Source organism: Sciurus carolinensis, chromosome 8 (genome assembly GCF_902686445.1).
Source record: "Sciurus carolinensis chromosome 8, mSciCar1.2, whole genome shotgun sequence".
Classification (NCBI taxonomy): domain Eukaryota; kingdom Metazoa; phylum Chordata; class Mammalia; order Rodentia; family Sciuridae; genus Sciurus; species Sciurus carolinensis.
This window is the reverse complement of record NC_062220.1, coordinates 85,520,420-85,546,475: the sequence shown is the minus strand read 5'-3', so window position 1 is coordinate 85,546,475 and position 26,056 is coordinate 85,520,420. Positions and strand designations below refer to the sequence as shown.

At 37.4% G+C, this 26,056-nt stretch overlaps 2 protein-coding genes across 13 annotated transcripts; one reads left to right on the top strand and one right to left on the bottom strand.

The window, feature by feature from the left end:
* Nucleotides 1–3,549: 3,549 nt before the first annotated feature.
* Nucleotides 3,550–13,724, bottom strand: Cbx3 (chromobox 3). 7 transcript variants are annotated; one of them, XM_047561662.1, is made up of 6 exons: nucleotides 13,216–13,723; nucleotides 11,759–11,813; nucleotides 8,551–8,693; nucleotides 7,508–7,670; nucleotides 5,199–5,293; nucleotides 3,550–4,783 (listed from the first exon to the last, which is right to left on the bottom strand). In XM_047561662.1, the coding sequence occupies exons 2-6, from the start codon at nucleotides 11,780–11,782 to the stop codon at nucleotides 4,657–4,659; spliced, it is 552 nt and encodes a 183-aa protein (XP_047417618.1). In that variant the 5' UTR covers nucleotides 11,783–11,813; nucleotides 13,216–13,723; the 3' UTR covers nucleotides 3,550–4,656. The 7 variants fall into 7 exon arrangements, with proteins under 7 accessions (XP_047417618.1, XP_047417615.1, XP_047417617.1 ...); XM_047561659.1 differs by lacking the exon at nucleotides 13,216–13,723 and adding an exon at nucleotides 12,956–13,050; XM_047561661.1 differs by lacking the exon at nucleotides 13,216–13,723 and adding an exon at nucleotides 12,964–13,038.
* A 254-nt stretch (nucleotides 13,725–13,978) lies between these two features.
* On the top strand, nucleotides 13,979–23,872 carry Hnrnpa2b1 (heterogeneous nuclear ribonucleoprotein A2/B1). 6 transcript variants are annotated; one of them, XR_007109864.1, is made up of 13 exons: nucleotides 13,979–14,197; nucleotides 16,852–16,887; nucleotides 16,985–17,095; nucleotides 17,254–17,400; nucleotides 17,635–17,845; nucleotides 17,982–18,083; nucleotides 18,156–18,236; nucleotides 18,869–18,931; nucleotides 19,967–20,086; nucleotides 20,525–20,647; nucleotides 21,206–21,285; nucleotides 22,654–22,726; nucleotides 23,332–23,872. XR_007109864.1 is itself a non-coding variant. In XM_047561655.1 (12 exons), the coding sequence occupies exons 1-11, from the start codon at nucleotides 14,192–14,194 to the stop codon at nucleotides 21,265–21,267; spliced, it is 1,062 nt and encodes a 353-aa protein (XP_047417611.1). In that variant the 5' UTR covers nucleotides 13,979–14,191; the 3' UTR covers nucleotides 21,268–21,285; nucleotides 23,332–23,872. The 6 variants fall into 6 exon arrangements, 4 of the variants coding, with proteins under 4 accessions (XP_047417611.1, XP_047417614.1, XP_047417610.1 ...); XR_007109863.1 differs by having other exon boundaries at nucleotides 22,654–22,789; XM_047561655.1 differs by lacking the exon at nucleotides 22,654–22,726.
* The last annotated feature ends 2,184 nt before the right edge of the window (nucleotides 23,873–26,056 follow it).

Genomic DNA, 26,056 nt, shown 5'->3' with positions numbered 1-26,056 from the left:
ACTGTTTTAGTTTGTGAAAATCATTCTTGAAGAGAGAGTACATAAAAAGAGCAGAAGAAACAAGATGGCATGTGTTGGGGTTGTGTCAGTCCAGGGTTCTCATCATAAGCTTAGAGTTCAGTCTGGTATTGAAGTTTACAGTTAGACTGGCAGTTATATACATCTAGTCCATGTTATGGATCAGACATTCAGCTTTATTTTTTTCTTTCCATGATTCATATTTATTTAACCCTGAACACCTCATGAATATTATCCTCATGGGAGGTTAAGTAATTTGTCTAAGTCCATACAATAAAGAGCTGAGTTGGGATTCAAAATGGGGCTCTGAACCACCTTGTAGTATTGTCTGTAGACTAGTAATTACTCTTATCTAAGCAAACTTGGATTAGTAGCTACTACTTTTGGCCAAATTACATATACTGCAGGCATATTATGTTAAAAGAAACAATCAAAAGAAATTCTTCAACCTATGTTCAAAGCCACTTTAAAAAACAAAACAAAAAAAAAACCCTTTTTATTGTTTTGAGAAAGGACCTTGCTATGTTGCCCAGGCTTGCCTTCAACTTTGGCAAGTGATCTTCCCGCTTCAGCCTCCCTAGTAGCTAGCACTACAGGTGTGTGCAACCACACTTGGTTCCTAAGCCAATTCAATCCTCCATTGAAACTTGTTTCTCCTAGGTTCTTTTTCTCACTAAATGTCATTTTAATCTGTCCAAGATAAAGTGAAATCTTGGTCATTCTGCACCCTTCTTTTCACATTTTATATCCCAAACCAATTTAAACACATAATGGTTAGTTACAAACAGACAAAACATTACCTTTGATAGTTTTTTCCTCTTTCTTCCCAGTCAATGCCTTAGTTTATACAAATCAACTTGATCTTTATTAACCTTTTTTCCCCCCTTACTTTTCTTATCTATAAAATAGGGCAATCATAGCTCCCCCAGGAAATTAGAGTAAAATTCTAGAAAACAGCATAGTGCCTGGTAGATAGTATAAAATGTTAGGTATTCTTCTAGTAACTAACAGTTCTCATGGGGAGAACTGTCATGTACTAAATTTCATTATGTTTATTACAAAAAAAAAAAAAAAAAAAAGCTGTAATGGGAAAATAAAGGCTCCAAATTAGTACTTCGTATTTCGTACTCCTGATAACTGATCATTGCGTGCACAAATGTTTTCACTCTAGTTTTAATTTTTGAAACACACACACACACAACCTCTGGAAATTCAACTCACAATATTCCCTTCCATAATTATTCTATTAGCAATTATATTAGTGATTGTCATGTATCTGAAAAGTGCAGCACATTCAAAGATGCTACGTTTAGAGGATGGGTGAAACAATGAAGTATCAAGATGATTAGCACCTACAACTTCCTCGGTTGTACTAAATTAACTCCTCGAGTTTTTAAGTTGTTAAAATTGCTCCTGTTGTTCATTTACTATAAAGGTACAAATTCATTTATTCAACAAAGGACAAAGGGGTTTATATGTTAGGTTACACATAAATATGCTATTTATTTTCTTCTATAATTCAGATTATATTTTGCTTGATACCCAAAACTTTTGGGTTGATGTAATAAAATTGCCTACTGTAAGAATTAAATGAGATGTAAGACAGCCTTTCGGTTTTATCTATTAAGACACAAATTTAAAAAGAAAACTTTGTCTTCATTAGCTTTCTGGAGGGATATAGACATATGTGTGAGAACAGCTGGAAGCCTGAGAGCATTGTGGTTAAGTGAAACAAACCTGGATGTTCTTTGACAGACCCAGGAAAGACCTAAGGATGATTAAGCTCAAACCCATGATTTCCTTACATTTTCCTATATCAATATGTATCTGCCTTAGTTAAGGATCAAGACATTCCTTCAGCAGATGTACTATGTCCTTGAGAATCAATAAAAAAGTGAGAATCTCTCATATCCAACATAATCTCAGATAGGGACCTGACTATAAATCCAAGTCAATGAAAAGAGAAGAAATCAGTGCCTTGACTTCATTAACGACTTGTGAATCCATCTACATCTATTTGTTACTATACATAAGAATGCTCACATTCCATCTAACAGCAAAAAAACTACAGCCTAAGTACTTAGTGACTGGTTAAGTTGGGGGATCAAGTTAGGGAATCTCCATATACAGCCTATATCTATACTGTTAGGAAAAAACAGGTAAAAAGTATCTTGATTGCTAAGTACAAGGGACCATTCTAAATATCTCATGTGCATACATTTCATCCTTACACCAGCTCAAGAATGTTTCACAGAAGAGAAAACTGAGGCACAGAGTGATGAATAAAAGATGCAAGAGATGGCAGAGTTCAATCTGAACAGTTTGGAAGAGTCAGCAGTTATACTAGAATAGGGTAGAGAAAGACTTGAATGTGAGCTGTTTTGGTGTAAAAAAAAAAAACCCCAAAACTACAAAGAGCAAACAAATGTACAACTGAACATTGGAAAGATTAATGAGGCAGTTTTATTTCTGTAACATTTGACTTAGAGTAAAATGATAGAAAAAGTTGTTCTTTTTCCCCTTCAGCTAAAGATCAGATTTAGGATTCAGGAATTCAAGAACTTGAATGGCTTTGTTCAATCTTTCCACAAAACTCCTGCAGTAACCAGGAGATGGAAAGAGAGGGAGACTACTGGAAGATGCTATATTGCTTGCTGGTATTGAAGGCAGAAGCCAGAGGGTGAAGAACTGGGAAGTAGGTAAGGAAATAGTTGATAACTTGTCTTTAGACCACCAAGACTGATTGTAGGCTTCCAAACTCCAGAACTGTTAAGATAAATACATAGGATTTTAAATAATTTGTGGTAAACGTGTTACAGACCCAACAGGGAACTAATATAACACAATAAATACCCATACTAAAATATAACACAGAGCTACCAACTGGTAATATGCATAGGTTTTGTATCATCTGTGAACTGAGAATAGCACTGGGTCTATAACAAGACTCTAATGAACAGTATGGACATAACTTTCCTTTCTCTGCATGAACTTTGTAATTCTGTAGACATGTCTATCAACCTAAGTATTTTTCAGAATACTTATTGTTTGTAAAGGTAATAATGAAAGAATAGATTCTAAGTATTAAATTTATTTACTGATGCCACGCACAGTGGTGCACACCTGTAATCTCAGTGGCTCAGGAGGCTAAGACGGGAGGCTTGCAAGTTCAAAGCCAGCCTTAGTAACAGCAAGGTGCTAAGCAACTCAGTGAGACCTCTCTCTAAATAAAGTACAAAATAGGTCTGGAGATGTGGCTCAGTGGTTGAGTGCTCCTTAGTTCAATACCTGGTACCAAATTAAAAAAAAAAAAAAAAAAAAAGTTATTTACTGAGTCAAATTCCTCTTATGGATCACATGAAACTAATTTTTATCTTCCCACTAGAAACAGTTTTGTAGAAAGTTCGAAAATTATAAACTCAAAGGTTCAGAGATATATATTGTAATGTCTTACAGGTATCATCCAATTTATAGACATGGGTGTTCACACTCTCATTATAAAGGAAATCAGGTAAAGAAAGTCTCATCACATAAAGGAATATAAAACTATTTATTGACCATTGTTCACCAGTATATTTACAATAAAGTAAACAATATACAGTTGGGTAACATTCTGATTACTACAAAGTTATTTTCCTGGCTTGTGTTGAACCAGTAACCCAAACACTGAAAAGATTGAGCCTACATGTAAGGAATGAATTGGGGTAAAGAAAAAACATGCAGGTCATTAATTTAGACTATAAAAATTTTCTCACCCATTTATGAGAGCAGGTTGTAAATTGCCAACATCTCTAGCCACCTGATCAGGTTTCCATAAGCCAAATCTTAAGACATTCCATGAATTATGACCTTTTAGTACACAGATTTCAACTTTTAAAAAAGGAATGGCTAACCAGAGGAACCCTTAAAATGTCCACTTAAGTCTTGCTAATTAAGACAAACTAGGATTTATCTAGTTTACTTGTTTGGGTGCAGAAGTTGTTGATAGTATTTTTCCTTTCAGGAATTTTGTAAATAAAACTACTGCATTTATGTGACTATAGATGTAGATTTAATGTGGTTGTTTTTAATTATCCAATTTTAATTACAGAATCATTTATTTAATCTGAAGGGTTATGGTTGCAGGAAAAATTTCAATTTAACTTGAAGTGACTTATAGACTGCAGAGAATGATGGCATCTCAGGAACATGGTTTTATACCCATGGTTTTTGTTTTGGTGAATATTTAAAAACAAAAACCATTATGAAAGTATTTTATGTACACATGCACACACACACACACACAAATAAAACCCTCAGAATGGTCCTTAGGAATATGAGTTAAAAACGAATCTGAGTAATGACTATGAAAAATTTCCCCAACTTTTAGAAAAGCAGAGGAAATATACCATCATATCAAATGCTCTTTCCTGATAAAGGAAGCAACTACAGAAAGCTTTTATTTGTTCAAAGTAACCAGTGCTACTGATGCAAAACAAAAAAATAAAATGCAACAATTCCCCCAATACTACTTTCAAAACCAACATATCAAACTTGATTTTCATTAGAATGTAGTTATTTTTTCACACTAGTAAATCAAAAGCCAAGACCCAGATTTTATATATATATATAAATATATATAAAAAACAATGCAAACAGTTATTGAGCTTCATCTTCTGGACAAGAGTGCCAAGTTAGTCTCTCTTCATAAAAAGCAATTACAATTTGAGGACACTTCATATTTGCTTCTTTTGCCAGCACCAAGTCTGCCTCATCTGAATCTTTCCTGTTATGAGGGAAAAAAGTTCAGTTAAAATTGCTTATGTCAACTGAAAACTACTCAGAAAATAATTCAATCAAACAGTATTTAAGTGCTTCATGAGAATTATATGGTAGATGTGGTTATGTTTCTTAAATACACTTCATTTTCCAAAACAGACCACAGGTTTGCTGGCCTTCCTTTAAAAACATGGTTGCTATAAGTAACTAGAATCTTCTTCAGCAGACTATTATTCTCCATTTTATAAAGGAAACTATAAAATCTTTCTAAGATATGGCTTGAAAAAAATTTTGAAAAACTCGTCTATGAGGCTGGGGATGTAGCTCAGGGGTAGAGCACTTGCCCAGAATGCAAGAAGCCATGAGTTCAATCCCAAGGACACTGAAAATATAAATCAACCAAGGATCAATCAATCACTTACCATTTCATGAGAAACATCAATTCTCCACTGCTATCTGTAGCACCGATTATTCGTTCAGGATCAAGACCTCTGGCAAAGCCTCTTGGTTTGTCAGCCTATTTAAAAGAGATTAGGTGATTACTTGTCACACAGCAAACTAATATTAACTTCTTAGTTTGTCTTCATGAAATACACCTTTTACATCAAAATCTTCTAAGAGTGAAATAGAAACAACTGAAGTAAGAGCTCCCATTCATATTAGGACACATTGTAACTTCCATCAAGTTTACAAACAGGAAAATAAATCTTTGTCTTATTTCTTAGGTAGAAGGCTTAAAAATTCAACAAAAAAAACCCCCCAAACTGAACCAAAAGCAGACAACCGGCTTGAAATGTGGTGGCACATGTCAATAATCACAGAGACTCCAGAGGCCCAAGTGGAAGGGTCACAAGTTCATGGTCAGCCTCAGTAATTAAGCCCTAATAAGCAACTTACCAAGACCCTGTCTCAAAAATAATGGCTAAGGATGTAGCTTAGTGGTAAAGTGCCTCTGGGTTCAATCCCCAGTACTAAAAAACAAAACAAAACAAAACAAAACAAAACAAAACAAAACAAAAGTTTTTGAATTTTTGTTCATTCAAAGATATCAAGGGCAGAATTGTGTAGATTACAAGAAAACTAATCCTTTTATTTCCAGTAATGGTAATAATAATAAGCTCTTTAAAGTATTTAAAGTAACTTCTAGAACCTAAGTACAAAACATTCAAGTATTTTAAAATACTATAAACTTAATCAGTATTGTAACAATCCGAATTTGACAAATAGGGGAAATCTTAGAAGATACTTAGTATAAATAAAACTCATGGTTTTCCAAAGGATGGTCTGAGGACCCCTGGGAATCTGAGGCTTTTGGGGAAGAGGTTCTGCTCAGTTTCCTTTTCATGTACCAGAGTGTGGACTGTTTTCATATACCTCCATCTAAACATACCCTAGCAATAAGATGCAGGAGTACAGCTGTCTGCAATCCTTAAGCCAGATGCTGAGAAGGTATGCAAAATGCTGCTTTTCTTAATATTTTGTTTTCGCAAAGTTTTTTAAGTAACTTTTTATGAAAAAAAAAAGTATTTCTAGGCTTTAAAATCATTTGAATAGAAAATATTTTAGAAATCTACTTTAATTTTCATTACGTAAATACTTAAATACTTGTAACCTACATAAACAAAAGTTCTTTGGGATCCTCAAAATTTTTGTAGAGTGTAAACATTTGAGAAATGATACCACTACCAGAGCTTTATATCTATGTACCAGGCTATGGAATCAGCTTGGGTTACAATGATGGTCTATTCTTTATATTCATTAAGGCTTTATGCATGTTAAGTAACCTTTTCATGGTTTAATTCTTTATAAAATAGAAATAATTATGGTACCAATCTCAGATATCGTATCGTACGTGAAATGCAAATCACACAAATCGCCATTAGTTGTATATTAGCAAAAACCTGATAAATAACTTGGTAATTGGTAATGGTTCAATAAAGTTGTGCTTTTTTGTTTGTGATTTACTTTCAGAAACAAATCTTTATTCATCATCTTGTTTTCTTTTGGGTGACGGTATCTACAACCTTAACGCAACTGTTATAAAGATCTAATGTTCAAAGAATCTAATTTCAAATCTATAATCCCTTACCAATTTATATCTGTATTGCAAACTTAGTGCCTGAGCCTAGAAACTAACCTGGCCACCAAAACATTTCTCCAAATTGCCATGCTAAGCCAGTTGGTAGGACAAGTACGATCTGTTTTAAAGTCAAGGGTAGAAGAAGTTACCTGATTTGCCCAATGCAAGACACTATGAAGCAAAGACTGGATCAAAGTATATGTGTAGTGAATGAACCAAATATCTCAATTCATGCCAGAAGTTATAAAGCTATTATCCTTATTAAAGATTACATACTTTGTCAGTGACACTAATGGACTATAAAATGAGGATAAGGTATCTGGACTTCTTTCACTGTAGTATAAAGGCATTCACTCTTAATATTGTTTGCATTTAAGATGGCTAGCCTTAGATCACAAGAAATTGGTCTGATCAGGGATAAAATTCATCAATCTTCTGAAAATAGTACTAGAACATTTTAAGTGGCACAAGTACTTCCTGTACATTTATATAATGTAGGCTAAACCATGCTTATCCTTTTTGGCCCAAACAATAAGCATTTATAAAAGGCTTCTTAATGGTATTTTAAAAGTATCTGAATTAGAAAAAAAAAAACAAAAAACCCCTTGTCTTTTTGAAAAGTCAGCCTGGTAAGTAATGTTTTATACTTACAGCATCTCTCTTCTTCTTTGACTTGCTATCATCAGATTCACTGTCAGATAAAGATTTTCTTTTGGTACCATCTTTTTCTTTACCAGCTTTTTGAGAATTAAGAAATGCTTCAATTAACTCTGGACAATCTAAATTTTCTTCAGGTTCCCAAGTATTGTCAGCACTGTGTTCAGTATAGCAAAGCAAAAGAAAAGTGTTGATATAATCAAACATGTCTGGATCTATTTATAGATCACTGGAAAAAAGTTCTCTGTACAACAATCACTAATCATTCCCTATCCTTTGCATTCTTTTGAGAGTGTATCTAGATTCTTTTTGTGACTGTATTTATAGCCCTAAGTAGGCAATCTGCCATTGTACTCCAAAGTTAATTGAACCTGACTCCAACAGAATTGAGGTAAACATTTTTCCAAGTTTCAAAATTTAGAACCTGACTGGGTCTTATTAAAAACACAATTCTTAATTTCCACCCCAATGTATAGTAACGTTGTTTTAAAACAATGATTCTGAGAAATTTCCAACTGTGAGACAATGTTTTCAATTTCTGGTAGGTGCTCATCATGCAGTAGGAGTTGGTAAACCAAAAACTAATCCAGCCTTTATCATAACCTACAAACTAATTTTTTTTTTTTCTGCGGTGCTGGGGATCGAACCCAGGGACTTGGGCTTGCAACGCAAGCACTCTGCCGACTGAGCTATCTCCCCAGCCCTAATTTTTTTTTTTGGTATCTTTAAGAAGCTGTGGAAGAAGTTTTCAAAACAGAAATCATACAAAATTTGAATTTCAGGATCCATAAATGAAGTGTTATGTGGTGTAATTAATTTCAATTAGTACAATATCTAGCTACATTAAAATGCATTACATAATATACTTTCAACTGAATACTGAAGTCTTGGCTTTTAAAAAACATAATAATAGCCTAGAATAAAAGATTTCTAAAGTAAAACTGGTAAAATGGTAAGAGATCAAGGTCAAAAACAAGTTTTTAGGACTGCAATTAAAGATTAAAAAAAAAAAAAAAAAGAGCACAAAAGTTTCTTACTCTGTAAATCCCTTCCACTTCAGGAAATATTCCACCTTTCCATTTACTACACGCCGGTCTAGTACTTTTTCCACCACGAATTCTTCAGGTTCTGCCTCTTCAACTTTTTTACTCTTTCCATTCTGTTTCTTTCCCATTTTTTGCTAAAAGAGAAATCAGCAAACATTAAAAAATTTGAAGACACTTTAAAGGCTATATTGCTTATATTGTTACATTCAACAAATTTTTACTTCTATATCCCAAGGCAGGCAACTTCTGAAAAATTATCAGATAAAGGAATGCTTTATTTCCTTGATTTAGCCTGAACTCATGATCCAACATATTTCACAAAAATGATAAAATCAGAAATGCTCTCTGGGAAATACCATTATATTTTCCCAACTTCATCCCTAGGTAGTCTACAGACCAAATTTACTGAATTTTCACTCATTTTAACCACAACATAGCAACAATTAACTAGAAAGTATTAGAGAAGGAAACAGAACAGACTAAACTGTAGTGACGAGTCTTATTAAGTGAAAACTATGGTAGCCTTAAATCATACAGCCTTTCCCAACTCAAACAAATGTTAAAAGCTCAATATAAACAAAACGTCAATGAAAAATCAAGTTTTAGAATTATTTTCAATTGTAGGGTCATCCATGGAAAACATGAGGAAGTTAAAAAGGACAAGATTATTTTTCCAGGAATATTATCCACAGGTATTTTCCTGACCACTTGGAACAAACCCCTGTCACTTTCACAGGCCAAGATGCTTTTAATTCTCTAAGATGAACTCCTTTCCTGGTTTCTCAAGAGAATCTTAAGTTGGGAGCAACCAAATTCACTTTTAAAAGAGATGAGCATGTTTCTTCTCTTTCTCTCTCCTTTTTTTGGTATAACACTATTTAAGAGAAGTAGGAGACCAAGTTCAACCAGTTATCTTTTTTTTTTTTTTTTTTTTTGCGGTGCTGGGGATCGAACTCTGCCGGCTGAGCTATCTCCCCAGCCCCTCAACCAGTTATCTTTAATAACTCAGTAGATTTGTTATGGGAGGGGTGAAACTGGGTAAAATTTAAAAAACTTGAAATGGGAATTAGAAGATACCAGTGTGATCAAAAATTGCCCAGCATAATATATTTAATCATTTTATCTTAAACAAATGCTATACAAAAACCAAATTTGTCAAAAACCAGAACTACTTAATTACCCAGTCACTGAAGCCATCCCACAAGTAAAGAATGTAAGCAGAAAAAAGTAAACAGCAATGCCTCAAGACTGTAAAAGGACATATTATGTAAGCACATAAGGGTGTACACACATATACATAAGAAACAAAAATTCTCTGGAATTTAACATCTGATTTTGCTGAATTCTATTTCCAAGTCAGGCCTTAATTATTCTCAGTAATCGAATCTTTAGAATGGGGCTCCTCTATATAGTGAGAGGGAGGTGGTAGGAATAGGAAAAAAAAAAGAAAAAAAAAAACTGTAGCACACCAAAAGCTCACTAGATATTGACCCTAAATGAAAAAGAAGAAACACCACAACAACAAAAACAAAAAGCTACTATCCATGAAGGAAGAAGGCTAACAAAGAACACATAAAAAACAGACAACAAAAAAAAAACACAAGGATTAAACAAACAAAAGGAAAAAAAAAAAAAAAAAAAAAACTCCTGCAAGCAAAAACACTTTATTCATTACCAGGACATTCACAATCTACTTTCTGGTGTTCATTTTTTCCTTTTAAAGTAAAAGTATACACTTGGCTTAAATCAGCAGTCTTTTCAAGCAGGCGGTAGATTTTGGAGCCACAATACATGCCTGCTATTCACCCACACACTTTCCCATTTAAATTACAGGACGCAGTTCCCACTAATGAAATTATTTTAAGATGAAAAATTAGATCAACCCATTAAGTCCCAAGTTTTCAATTCTGCAAATACTCGGTAATACTGGTGCATTCAAATTTGTTAATTCATTGCTCAATTTTCTTTTGGAGGGTGGGTACTGGGGATTGAAACTAGGGGTGCTCAACCATCGAGCCACATTCCAGTTCATTTTTGAGTTTTATTTAGAGACAGGGTCTCAATGAGTTGCTTAGTGCCTCATTAAGTTGCTAAGGCTGGCTCTGAACTTGAGATCCTCTTGCCTCAGCCACCCAAGCCACTGGGATTACAGGCATGCACCACCATGCCTGGCATTCAATTCATGTTTTTATAAGTGTTCTTCATCTGGGATAATGGGACAAAATGGGTCAAATACTTTTAAAGTGGTTAATTTGGTCCTTTTACAAAAGGAGAAAATACCAATAAATACAAGCACTGAAGAGTAATAAAATGTGCAAATAAATCTTACTGAACATCAATTTATTGATTTTCTTATCTATCTACATCCTCAAAGTCCCATGGACAGTTCATGCTTTTCCCATTCAATCCTGGAAGGATACAGGTGACTGAAAAGCCTATTTGATCACCTACACTTTGGTTTACAGACTATGGAATTTGAAGAGCAACTCAATCCTGAAGAGGCAAAGATGAAGCTTCCACTTTTTATGAGTCTATCACAAAGACTCACCAGACAGGCTTCACATGACATCTTTCAATCTGTTTTCCAGAGTATCTGACTTCATGTACATCTAGTTGTGGCACAAATTAAAAAATCACAAACTTGCCCTTTTCAGTGTGAAACTCAAGGGGAGAATGTACAGATTAAAACCAGATATTCTGCCTTTTTAAAAATGTTAACCCACTTTTGTATGCTTATTATTATTATTAATGCAATGCGTTCTCATAAGTTAACATGGTTAAATAGATATGACCTTACACTTCTGCACAACCTTTTATGAAACACAAGAATGCATGTAACATTCTTTCACATCACATATATTAGTGTTTTATTTCAAAATAAACAGCAAAACTCCTGTGTTGTCGATCAGTTTTTAACTCATTCAAAAATTCTGTGAATATAATTCAAACATTAATCCTAAGTTACCAAAAGAAATAAATGTGTTGCTCAATTTTTACAGGTGTTCCATATGACACTTAACATTAAGCAAAGACAACATTAACAACTTCATTTTTGTCCCTAATTCTCTCCTATGGGACTACGGGGGAACTGGAAAATATATGGATGTACATAAATTTCTCAACCACAGAGATGCAGTTATAAATTTTTGGGAAAAATTAAAATTAGATCCTTACATATCTTAGGTTTTAATTAACTTACCAATGTAGTTTTATTGGAGGCCATTTTTTTTTATTGCAGACTTGAAGAGCTATTACTAAAAAAATGCATGAGAGTTAAAAAGTTTTCATGACACAAAAAAGATAGCTAAACAGGCGTTTTGTACGGATTTCAACCCTCCCCCACATTTCAAAAGGCTATCAATCCAGAAAAGCAGATTTGAGCTCCTTGGTAAGTATTAAGTGTTAAATGCCTGGGTCTATCAGAATTTTAACCAAGTTAGGCTAGAAAACCTTAAGTAATTAGCGAAAAACGGAGAAATACTTTCCCAACTAGGTCCCATTTATAATAAAATCAACTTTCAATTTTTTTTTTTTCCCCAACAAAGAACAAACCTTTTGGTTCAAAATCAGGCACGGTAAGTAAATTCACAAGGGTCAACTACCATGAATCTTTTTCTGTAGATCTCTTTAACAGTCCAAAGAGTCTCCTACATATATATAATTCCAAGTTGATTTCTGTTCAGAAAACCTCCCTCTTTTCAGATGGAAATTAGAAATAACGAAAGGAAAGGGAAGGAAAATCAGCCCCAACCCATTTCCTGACACTGTAGACTCACCCCTATATATTCTCTCCGATATGCCCGAGGTCCCTCCTAGCTTAATCCCGCGACCCGAAGCCTAAAGGCCAGATGCCCGCCCCCACCCGGGAGCGCGGGCCTCGTGGTCAGCGGATCCGCGGGGAGAAACAAAGGCCGCGGCGCGGGGGCTCAAGGGCACTGCGCCACAGGGCCCGCGCCACCCCCTCGGGCGGCGGCCACGTAACGGAGCGGAGCGGACGCCGCGGCCTCGAGACAGGGGCCGCGCGCCAGGCCTGGACGATGCAGGAAAATGCACCGCCCTCCCTGGAGGCCCAACTCTGCTAACAGCGCGCGTGGCGGGAAGGCCCCTCTTCCTGACCGGAGACGGGGGAGGGGAAGACATGCGCTTTGTCTAGAGATAAGGCGGTTGTCACCACAGCTCTCTACCCTCTCGAAGACACTGTCGTCCCCCCGACTAACGGCCTGCGCGAAGGCAGGCCAGCTGCAGGGCCTCCGCTAGCCCCTCCGCTCCTTCCCCAAGCTCCGGACAAGAAGTACGGCGGGAAGGGTCGGGAAGCAAGGAAATGGGGATCCCCGGCGCGCAAGGGTTATCTTAAGCACTACCACCGAATTGGGGGGAGAGAAAGCAAGCCACCGACTTCACCACCTCCGATGCTCCAGGTCGCGAATCTGCAGCGTCTCCAGCCCTGCGCGCCTCAAGCTCGAGTCACATCAGAGGGGGGAGGGGCAGGAGCGCTGCGCGCGCGGGGTGTGTGTGACGCCGCCCACGCCGGGCGGCCGCGAGGGGCGGGGCCGAGCGCTCGGGGGAGGGGCGCCGCGCCCGCCGGGAATCCCGGGCCGATGCAAGGGGGGAGGGGTGGAAGAGAAAGACCGCGGCGCCAGCAACCGTGGCACTTACCGTTCGCGGCTGGGGCCTGGTGTTCCCAAGAGCGGGAGGGAGAAAGGGGCGAGAACTGCGACCGGAGTCTTCTTGTAGGCTTTTCTGCGTCGCAGTGGCGGCGGCTGGCGCCAAAACCGAACTCCGCCTACTTCCTCACCCCTAAGAGTGGGCGCCTCCAAACGCAGAGTGGGGAATTGGGAGCTAAGGACGAGTACCCCTCTCGGACCCCCCCTCTGGAAAGGCCTCTCCTGAACCCAAGTGGTCAGCCCCAAAGCCGTTGGCCAGGGCTAGGTTGGTGCACCATAACAGTGTAAATTGTTGACTAGACGTCTCCTCGGGTGTTACCGGAAGGGGCCGAGTCAGGTCTCTTATGCTGGGGGAGGGAAAACGAAGGTTTGCCATAAAGATCTGGGCGGGAGAACAAGGGGGATAGGATTATCAAAGGTGTAGCTGCAAGGGGAACCGCATGGGATGAGGGGGCTGGACCTGAGGTGCCGATTAAGCTCCTCCCGACAGCGTTAATTTCAAACTGCGCGACCGTTTCTCACCTGCCCTGCGCTAAGGCGGGGGCTGAACTCAATTCGGAGAGGAGTAACACGAAGGACTCGAGCCTTCCGCAATTCACTGAATCAATTTACGCAAGTGACGTAAAGCATTATCGCTAGCCGCAGAGTGGGGGGAGGAGCACGTACTCGGCGTAAGGAGGGCGTAGAGCATTCCCGCCATTGGCGGCGGTTAGGGCGTTTACGTAACGGCCTGACGTAGGGGAGGACGCGTTAGTCGGGGGGAAGGTTCTAGAAAAGCGGCGGCAGCGGCACTAGCGGCAGTAGCAGCAGCGCCGGGTCCCGTGTGGAGGTGCTCTTAGCGGTGTTGTTTCTCGAGCAGCGGCAGTTCTCACTACAGCGCCAGGACGAGTCCGGTTCGTGTTCGTCCGCGGAGATCTCTCTCATCTCGCTCGGCTGCGGGAAATCGGGCTGAAGCGACTGAGTCCGCGATGGAGGTAACGGGTTTGAAATCAATGAGTTATTGGAAAGGGCATGGCGAGGCCGTTGGCGCCGCAGTGGAAGTCGGCCCGCCGCCTCCATGGGAGAGTGGCAGGAAACCGGGCCGCTACAGGAGCGGTTGGTCTTAGTGTGTTTGCGAGAGGGGTCGGTAGCGGAGGCCTGATCGTACAAACACCTTCCCCACCCTCAGCCTCCCGGCGCCATTTCCCTGTGCTGGGGTGGGGGATGGGGAACTAACACATGGCGGCCGCGGCCCTGTTTTAGTGGGAGCGGGGCGCGTAGGTGGGAACCATCACTCCTTTTTAAAGGCACGCCGTTTCGGGGACCTGGGTTACTCCGCGATTGAGCGTTTCGGCGGGCAGCGGGCCCTCGTGAGCGAGTCTGCGGAGCTTCCCCTCCCCCCCTCTCCCGGGAACCGGATTTGGCGGCCGCCATTTTCCTGTCTTTCCTTCCTCGCAGCGATTTTCTTATAACTACCTGAATTCTATCAGTTTAGTTTTTTTTATCAAAGCTTAGAAGTGGTTAACTATTTTTCTTTCTTCTCGGGCTGTTTTCATATCGTTTCGAGGTGGATTTGGAATGTTTTGTGAGCTTGGAGCTTTAGCGTCCTGCGCACCTCGTTTAAGGCGCTCTGCCTTCCCCTCGATGAAATGGCGCCATTGCGTTCAGAAGCCACACAGAAGAGGGGGGGAGTGGTTCCGCAGGGCTTGTTGGCGCGGGCTGAGAGAAGGTACCTAGGGCGTTGGGCGCTGTTTTCGCGAGCTTTTTACAAAGAAACCACTTTTCCAGGCCTTGATGTTTTAAGAGTAACGGTTTTATCTGGATGTGCGTTGATTAAGAGCAGTCGAATTGTAGCAAATTCGCAGTAAAAAAAAAAAAATTTGGAGCTCTCGGTACCGAGTGAGTGCAGCGACGAGGAGGGTTACTTTGAGGGGGAGGGGTATTCACTTGCAGTTCTTTAGTGTTCTCAAGGGTTCTGCCTGAATGGTGGAACTTATTTGTATTTCTAATATTTTTACTGGGAAGTTTGAACTTTACTGGGTAAAACTACGGATCCTTGTAAGCCAGTAATTATAAGGAAAATGAAATAAAAGCGATTTTGTTCTAGTTGTATTTGATCACATGACTTGGTCCTTTTTAATGCGTGTATTGCAATATAAATCACTGTTTGGGGCCTGGACCACTGTGTTTGAACTTTGTCACTTGATTTTCTCATTTGTTTGCAATCATGGTTGATCATTACATTGATAAGCGTAAGGTTTCAAGCGAAGGGGGTCTTCCTGATTATTTTCTTTGACCCTAAGCACATTTATAAAATAACTTTGTTTATAATCGATAGTGGACATCGGGTAAGTTTGGAAAAAACTGAGGTAAGTAATGAGTTTTTGCTTTTTGTAGTGATGTGTAAGAATTATATGTATACTTTTTCTTCGGTTTAGAGAGTTCAGACTACAGTAAATGCAGTTAGGTGGAAAACTGCCTTGCTTAATAACCACTGTTTTAAAACTGGAAATTTTCAGGGGAACTAGTTAGACAAATTAAGTTATTTTTAAAATATCAGAATACTGAAAAACTAATCAAAGATCTAAATGGGCTCTTAATCAATATTTTTACGTGCAGATGGGAGACTGCATGGAGCCAGAACTTCCATAGAGTGGTGTTGAAAGCAGTAGTGCTGCTTTAGTTGAAACAGTTTTTTTGTAGTTACGATTATGTTTGATCTTTTACTATATCATGCTTAAATTCAGTTTAATAATTACACTTCCATAATTGCCCAAAATGGAAGACTATTTGATTCAGTATGTTTTTTGCTGGTTTGCAGATACTAAAATACTTTAGCTCAGATTTTTTTTTTTTTAAAGGTTTAAGACTAGCGTGGTTAGTCAGATGGGCCCTAAGTTCAGTAGGCCTGACCTGCTTTAATTGGGCAAATAAGAGGTGGTGTTATAATGTGAAATGTTATAATTTTTGAAATATGAGAGCTATAAGATTTTAATGTATTTTTGTTTATGTGGTTTGCTGACACTGTACTGCCACTCAAGTAACCAAATTGAGTGCCCGCCAAAAAACCAGCATTTTAAACTTTGAGTTTAAGACGTTTTTAAAGATGCTAATGATAAAAACAATTTGCTTACTTATAAGAAAGGATGTTGTTGTTATTATGCATACCTAGAATATTTTTTCTAATTGTTACATGGAGAAACTTGTTTCAGTGGTTCCATTGGGTTGAGATAACTTGTAGTCACCACCAGAGGGGGCAGTTAAGGGAAAATTGCTTCTTAGGTGAAATAAGTTGGTAAGCTTTGGGTTAGTAAGGAACGGAGAGTTTTTACATGTAAAAATCCTAGGTTGAGTAAAGTTAACAGTGATTTTAAGATATAAAATGGAATGACAATTTCATTAAGAATTTGTAAATAACCCTCCAGTGATCATGGAATAGATTGGTTTCTTCTCAGAAAGTTGTAAAAATTTAAGTGATACTAAATTGGTTTAAGATATTTTAATGTGAAGTAAATTTAAATCAAGCTTTAGTGACATTGAAAGTTGTATAATTCAGCTGAGACTTTTTTTTTTTTTTTTGGTGTAACACAACTAATATGCAGTTTAACATATGGTTTAAATTTGATGTAAGTTTTTTTTTTCCCCCCAGAAAACTTTAGAAACTGTTCCTTTGGAGAGGAAAAAGGTACTCTGCCAGCAGGTCACCTCATATTTAAGAATTTAATTTCCTGCATACAAAGAGAAAATGTAAATAAAAATTGAAATGGTGTTTTCCTTTGCAGAGAGAAAAGGAACAGTTCCGTAAACTCTTTATTGGTGGCTTAAGCTTTGAAACCACAGAAGAAAGTTTAAGAAACTACTACGAGCAATGGGGAAAACTTACAGACTGTGTGGTAGGTTAACTGGAAAGTTGGCTGCAGACATTAGCCCTTTATCTCTTGATATTGCGATTAAAATGTGAATCACACAGATAGTAACAACTCAGAATTTGCAGTAAAAAGTTCTAATTTGTTACTAATTTGAATGCTAAAGTTTCCTTTTGGTTTTAAAGGTTATGAGGGATCCTGCAAGCAAAAGATCAAGAGGATTTGGTTTTGTAACTTTCTCATCTATGGCTGAGGTTGATGCTGCCATGGCTGCAAGACCTCATTCAATTGATGGGAGAGTGGTTGAGCCAAAACGAGCTGTAGCAAGAGAGGTAAGCTAAACATACCTTCTGCAATAAACATGAAGAAAAAATCCTAATGAACAGAAAGTAATTTTTGAAAGAATTACTAGTTAATAACTTTTTACTAAAACTGAGTAAAACATATGGACCCCCTGCTGATTTCTCAGAAGAGGGATTATGGAACAGATATAGTACAAGGATGGTATATATATGATCATATCTGGTTTCTTCTGTCAGGATAACATTTTCCTCTCACTATTGTAGGAGTCTGGAAAACCAGGGGCTCATGTGACTGTGAAGAAGCTGTTTGTTGGTGGAATTAAAGAAGATACTGAGGAACACCACCTTAGAGATTACTTTGAAGAATATGGAAAAATTGATACCATTGAGATAATTACTGATAGGCAGTCTGGAAAGAAAAGAGGCTTTGGCTTTGTTACTTTTGATGACCATGATCCTGTGGACAAAATTGTATGTAAGTGTCTTTAAGCACAGGTGTATGGGGTAGATTTGGGGTATGTGAACACATACATAACTTTATTAGGTAAAATTTTGCAGTTTCTCACTATTAAGTGTGCTCAGTTTAATGGAGTCTGAATTGTTCATTCCAGTGCAAAAATACCACACCATCAATGGTCATAATGCAGAAGTAAGAAAGGCTTTGTCTAGACAAGAAATGCAAGAAGTCCAAAGTTCCAGGAGTGGAAGAGGAGGTAAGATTTTAAACTCTCTCCCTTTCTTTTTTCATTTGAGTGTTTGCCATTAATCAGGGCATTTTATTGTAGGCAACTTTGGTTTTGGGGATTCCCGCGGTGGCGGTGGCAATTTTGGACCAGGACCAGGAAGTAACTTCAGAGGAGGATCTGGTAAGTTCAAGTTCTAAAAGGTTAAAGGGTAATGTATGCTTGATTGCAGAAAAATTATTAGGTTTTGGTAAAAATTACCTAAGTTAAATATTTGTCCCAAAGACTTCTAAATCTTGTGTCCTGCCAGTATACTCATTTGTTGGTTAGAAAAGTGATAATAGGTGTGTTTGGGTGTTTTTTGTTTTTGGCAACTGAATTCAGGGTGGTCACATAGGTCTTACCACCTTAAGTTTTCAAACACTTGAAGTGATATCGCAACAGCCTTAAAGAGCATGTACTTTCCTGCCTAGTTAAATTTACACACAGGAATTGTAAGCGTAACAATGTCTAAATATTGGTAGGGATTTTGCTTTAGGCTTCAGTTGTAATTACCCGAATTAATGTACCAAAAAGACATTGGCCTCATATAAATGTATAGAATCATGATTTTAAGGGACAGGTCTAAGTATAAAAGTTAACTGTACTAAAAAGATTTTAGTTCTACACTTTCATATATGTATTTTTATGAATAAACCGGTAAGATTACTATGTTCCGTTCTGTGGTACCTGGTTATTATTTCAAAAAAGTGGGGAAAGAGTATTTCAAATGAATAGGATTAACCAGGTTAAAATTGTTTTTGTATCCCTGACAGATGGATATGGAAGTGGACGTGGATTTGGGGATGGCTATAATGGGTATGGAGGAGGACCTGGAGGTCAGTTTCTTCTACCTGTTGATTTATATGGCTAACAGTCACATCTTATGTTTGTCTGTCTGTTTTACACTACTTAGGCTTTTTTAAAAACAATTAGCTGTATCTTAGGTATTATAACTTAGTACATATATACAGGTTTTGGTGTAGAGCACAAAATCATGGATGGAAAATGTCATGCAGTTTCATTTATTGGAAAAAAGAATTGGAGCTAGGTGTGGTATTATATATTTTGCATTTTCTACAAATACATAGGATAATAGATTTGGCTGAGATCAGTGTATATGAGGGGAATGAATCCACATGTAAAAGCAGTTGAATTGTCTTAGTTTGGATGTCCTAGGATAACAGTATTATGCTTCAGCAGGCTTAACTAATACACGAGCAGTTCAAAACCATGGACTGGTAATAGACTCGATTTTGCTGCTTTTTGGTCATGACTAAATTATTAAATGTATTTCACTGATAACCTTGTTTCAAAAATTCAAATTTTAATTGGACAAAGCAGATTGTGCTTCCTGCAAGTGATTTGAGACTCACTGTACCAGTTTGAGAGGTTTGTAAACTATTTCAGAGTTTACTAGTTTCTTATTTCTAGTCATGAGAAGGTAATGAGCATATTGTGTAAGAAAATTTGGCAATTATTAAGGAAACATTATTTGGAAAGTTTATATCTTTTGGGAAAGTAGGTAGGTGTTGTCTCTTACAGTAACTTTACACCAGTGAAGCTGCTCCCTTAATCTTAACCCAAAATCCAGTACTTAATGAACCATCAAGAAGGGAACCTTAAAACCTTTAGGTGTAGGGGAGAGGTATGTAAGTGTAAATGGTTTTATCCAGTTGTGTGGTAGGTATGCTAGATCCCAAAATGTTCATCAGGTAAGCATTCTATCTTTGAAGTTATTCTAGATAAGATTTTATAGAACAAATGTTTCGTGGTATAAAAGGTATGTACTTTAAGAAATTGTAAATGGGTTTGATGTGACAGTTCAAATGAAATGGAAGGTATTAAGTAGTTAAAGGTTTCTTTTATAATAGGTGGCAATTTTGGAGGTAGCCCTGGTTATGGAGGAGGAAGAGGAGGATATGGTGGTGGAGGACCTGGATATGGAAACCAGGGCGGGGGCTATGGAGGTGGTTATGACAACTATGGAGGAGGTAATTTCACCTGCAAACATTGTGTGGGGGAGGGGTTTGTGTGTGTGTGTGTGTGTGCGCGCGCGCGCGCGCTCTCTGCTGGGGATCAGACACAGGGCCTGGGATATGATAGGCAAAACACTACAGCCAAGTTACATCTGCGACACCTCCAGCCCTTGCAGCCTTTAAATGGGAATTTGGGTTGGAATTAATGACTCTTAGATTTGAGGGGTTTTTTGTTTTGTTTTGTTGTGTGTGTGTGTGGCTGGGAATTGAACCCAAGGCCTTGTGCATGTGAGGTGAGCATGCTATGAATTTTTTTTGTTTGTTTGAATGTCACTATATGCCTTTTAACAATTGTACATTAGGAGGCTTTTTAATTTTTTTGTAGAATACTTGGTCTCTGGTTTGATGTTTGGGTGTATTCCTGAGGTCTGTTATATTTCATTTCTATTACAGGAAATTATGGAAGTGGAAATTACAATGATTTTGGAAATTATAACCAGCAACCTTCTAACTATGGTCCAATGAAGAGTGGAAACTTTGGTGGTAGCAGGAACATGGGGGGACCATATGGTGGAGGTAATTTATAAATACAAATTGAGATTCTTCATCAGAATTTAGTGTGATTATAGGATTAATCTTTCATAATTTGAAAAGGGAAAATAAAGATTGGGGTAAATCTCCCATGGTGTTAATGAAATAATAGTTAGCAAAGATACTGACAAAGTAATTGTATCAGATTAGGGATTATTGGTATGGCAAAGTTGGAAAGTATAAGATTTGGGGATTAGGGATTAGCAAAGTAGATATTGGGGTGGGATCTTTTTTTTTTTTTTTTTTAACAGACATAAGTCGAATTATTGTACGTAGAAGGTGGCTTGAATTAATGTAAATGAGTACCTTTATTCAAGCTGGTTTTTGGCTTAAAGCCAAGTGGTGGTGGAGTGCTTCTTATAAAAATATAGCATCAACAGTGTTGCTAAGTTTTAAGAACGAAATTAAAACATTTATGAATCCAGATATGTGTCCCAAGTAATCTGGTTAACTGGACCATGAATGGTTATATGTTTATAAAAATCAATGATTATAGGAAATGAAAGTAAGTTTGCTTTCTTTTTGCTCTTCTAACCATTCTAGGAAATTATGGTCCAGGAGGCAGTGGAGGAAGTGGGGGTTATGGTGGGAGGAGCCGATACTGAACATCTTATTTGCCATGGGTAAGTAGTTTTTGAGTTTTACAATTATTATTGTCTTGGGAGATCTAGCTGCAGGAGTAAAAAGCTTTTTAGGATGTTATCTTTCCTTAAAATCTGGTTAGATGGATAATTTCATAACCTATTTTTTTTTTACTCTTTACTTCTGTTGAAACAGGCTTCACTGTATAAATAGGAGAGGATGAGAGCCCAGAGGTAACAGAACAGCTTCAGGTTATCGAAATAACAATGTTAAGGAAACTCTTATCTCAGTCATGCATAAATATGCAGTGATATGGCAGAAGACACCAGAGCAGATGCAGAGAGCCATTTTGTGAATGGATTGGATTATTTAATAACATTACCTTACTGTGGAGGAAGGATTGTAAAAAAAAAAAAAAAAAAAATGCCTTTGAGACAGTTTCTTAGCTTTTTAATTGTTGTTTCTTTCTAGTGGTCTTTGTAAGAGTGTAGAAGCATTCCTTCTTTGATAATGTTAAATTTGTAAGTTTCAGGTGACATGTGAAACCTTTTTTAAGATTTTTCTCAAAGTTTTGAAAAGCTATTAGCCAGGATCATGGTGTAATAAGACATAACGTTTTTCCTTTAAAAAAATTTAAGTGCGTGTGTAGAGTTAAGAAGCTGTTGTACATTTATGATTTAATAAAATAATTCTAAAGGAAATTGTGTAATTATAGACTTTTTATTTTAAATAAGTTAAGGAGTGGGTAGTATAATTAAGGTCCATTGCAAAGTTGTTGTTATGTTTGTATAAGATAAATGGTGGTCAGATATAAGTGTGTTGTCTGCAATTCATCAGGATTAAATTAGATAACTTAAGGGATATCTCTGCAAGGAGAAACACCTTTTTAGATCTTTTAGATGCTGCTTCTTCAATGCAAGGAAAGGAAATAACCCCAGCGAGGTACTCTTCAGGGACACAGGTCTAGTACAAGAGAACTCTTGACGGCTACTAAGTTCAGCCAGTCTTAAAAAACTGTGCTGTTTCTACAAAGCTTTAACTACAGTAGTTTATAAGGATGCCAACGAAAGCTGAGGGTGTAGAGCAAAATAGTTCTAAGCTTCAGTTAAACTTCTTTAGGTAAGATCTTATTTACTTTTCCTTTCTTAATTTTCCTCCCTAAAAGATAAACTAATAACTCTTCAATGGTCTTACAGTATAGTGGTTCTTGTGTAGTTTAACATAGCTACAAATTGAGTTTAACAATATATAAACTCAAGAGAATAATTTTTATAAACCCTGTTTTCCAATCTGTCATTTACTTAAATTATTTTGGTTGTTTTCCCTTTTTTTTCCTTCTTTCCCACCCCCTCCCTCTTCATGAAGATTCAGGTGCTTAACATATCATTTTTTTCCCTGCTGGAATTTAGCATTGATATGAACCATGGACAAGTATATTCTGCTGCCACAAAGACTGTAAAGTGCTTCATTTCAACAGCTGAGGCAAGCCAAGTGATCATTAATAAAGCTTTTCTTGGTTCCTTCAGTGGTGTTGGTAGTAAAATGGTAGGTAAAAGTTAGGCTGCAAGTTCAATAAATCATGAGATTTCCCATCATTGCACCCTGTGTATTCACATTTCTTGGAGCAGGCATTTTGAGTGAACCTAGGGTTTTTTTTTGTTGTTGTTTTGTTTTGTTTTTTTTTTAAATAAAGACTTATGGTTCTAACTTTACATACTTATGATGGATGAGGCTGAAAGAAGGTAGGACAAACTAGTTGGATTTTTTTTCAGATAGCTTAAGAGTAAAATGTCTGTCTACATTATGAATCTTGTATGTACCCATTACTGATAGTTGGGTTAAAATGTAATATTTACCCAAGGTCCTGTTCTAAACAGATATAGGTTGACTGCTGAAATTCATTTCTGAAAACTATTCCTCAAAGATTGATTTCCTGGCTTTACTGCCTTTTCAGGAATGTGATATTCAGGGCTTATTCCGTATGCACCAGTGAGTCTTCTTTGATCCTAAGACCACCACTGAAGTTATTTAGGTTCTTTGGACAAACATGATAAACTTCTTCAGATACTTTTTTTTTCCTTTGGCAGGAAGGTGTCTTGCTGCAGGTAACTAATGAAGAAGTGGTCAACCACAGAGTCTTCAAGAAATAAGAAATACTGTACCATCTGAAAGTAGTTCTTGTTGGTGCCTTCATTTAAGAAGCACTTTTTAACATAAAAGGGAAATGTTTTCTGATAAAAACAAATACTTCATTTAGTACAGGTTCTTGATAAAATAATTACAAAATGAGTGTTGTTTGTAAAATAACAAAATAAGCTAGAGAGATACATGTATCATGTTTTAAATTAGGTTTGTGAGTAGACAGATTTAAAGTTCTATTTTAAATACAAAATTTATAAAAATAAATACTTTTGTATCCAAATACCTGGTGTAATGTTTACACATAAAATGTGTGAATCTTGTTCTATCAACATTCAGTTGTCTACAAGATTTCCATCCCTTAATTTTTTACAGCAGTTTCCAGACTTATGCATATTGCCATTTTTCTTTGACTATTAATAGAAAAATGAGAAAAGCATTGTGGACATTATTGGTTGTCCCTAATAAAATGCTATTCTTCATGCACTATATATTCAGCGTTTGAATACTGCTACGGTTTTCCTTTATGTCTAACATTGGTGGTGTTTTAAAACCGTGTTAACCAGCTAAAGCGGTTTATTAACTGGCTTGTGAAAGTTGCTGAGACAAAAATCTGGCATGCCCATAGTGTTTTGTCAACCACTATTTTATTGAAATCTATACTTGTAAGTTAATAGCAGTGATCACCTTAGAAAAATGAAGCTTTGTGGGTCAATTTCATAATGGGGACTTTATACGGACATCTTTACCTGAATGCACTGAGGAAACCAGCAAAGGGCATACAAAGTTGATTTGCTTTAACCAATTTATTTTACTTTTGATAGTAGGTACCTTAACAGGTAAGTCAGATTAATCACTAGCACAAAATTACCAGCTTTGTGTTCATATCTTCCACTTGAAATGCTTTGTATCAGTCCTGTCATCGACCATAAGGTTGTCTGAATACTTGACTTCAATTTTTTTTTTTAAGGAAAAAAATAATTTCAAGGTGTTAGAAAAGTGACTCTACAAAGAAGTTGAACAATGATGAGAAATAAATTGGTGTGACACTACCTCAATACCGATTCTTAACCAAAGTCAAGGGAAATTAAAGGGGAAAATGAACTGGCACATAAGGGTTCACCAAGATGGGGAGCAATGCCAAATATTCCTGCATGTTGTAATTTTCAGAAAAACTAAAAACAGGTAGTGTTTGTGTAACCCTAGACATGTCTTAGGGAAATGACTTACTGGATGGTGTGCATGTTTTTATCTCGGGCATAACCCTTACTACCGCATGATAACATTACTTTTATACTTGGATACCTTGTGCTTTATCTGTGGGTCAGTGGTTGGGAGCATTTTAGCTATGATTCTGGCTTCAACTCGGGGATACAAGCAGAAAACTTGTAATAGCCTCCTAAGGACTGAAAATCTACCATGGCATTTGTCTTCTGAGAGGAACAAGAATAATGCACAAGACAGTCAAAAATGCAGTATTGATCTCCATGTGATAGGACACCACTCACCTGATTACCAAGAACACATCACTGGGAACTACCTTGAGGCTTGGCAAAGTGACTTGCCATATTGTGGCAGCTTTTACAAGTTGATAGGGAAAAGTTTTATCTCAAGGTGGATTTACATGTATTTAACCCTATGACTTAAAGCATTAGGAGGTGTTTGAGGGTTTAATAGTCTTGAGGGACACATCTACATTCTTGCCCTTTTAAGTCTAATCAAGATTCTGAACTTGGGGTATCCATTTGCTTGGTTTTCTTAGCACTTGGCTATTGAGTATCTCTTTGCAGTTTTGGGGATTTTGGAGGGTGGATGAGGACAGCAAGGTAAAAGGAACAATGCTTTGAAGTAAATTCTTTGGGTAATACCGAAGGTCCCAAAACCCCCCACAAGCTGTGCTCTAAGTAAGGTCAGTACAGAACAAGCCAGTGTTGGGACTACATTCCCACTCTCCCGACAGTGTCAATTAGCATACTTGCTTGCAGAGCATTAAAGCTTGAGAATGTGCTGTGTGAAAGTCAATCCTGGTGTGAGTCACTGCCAAAAAAAAATGTGAAGGTCTTAGGGAAAATGATGGCAGCATAGTGGGTGCTTTTTTTAACTAAATCAGTCATTTTACATGAGAAATAATTGGGGAATTTTACATTTGGGCCAATCCACACAACCTGGGAATAAATGCATTAGAAAATGCAAGCTTAAATGTTAGATGGGAGGCATCACATGTTATTGTACATTGCGTGGTTTTTTTTTTTTTTTTTTTCTCATGTTATCCAGGCACAATTGGGCACACAGTGGGTGAGAACAGTCCTGGCTAGCAACAACTTTGCATTGGGTTCTAATGTGTAAAACAAATGAGATTGCCTGCAGCAATACTGGTTCATGTGCCCTTGTATCCATGATTCTTATACTAGCCCTTGGCAAGTAGGAAGTTGCCGCCATTGAGTAAGAAAGCACTCACATCTTAACAGGTATTACTGGTTGAGGTTTCGGCACTTGGAAAATGCGTTCAGTAGGTATCTGTGTGGTGGTGGTCTTCCTCAAAGTGGGCTGTAATTGAAGATGGTACTTTTACAAATTGAATTGCACATTACTAGGCAACAATGCCTATGGGAGATATACAGTAAAAAGAAAATCCATTTCTTGCCTAGTGCTCCAGTAACACTAAAATAATGT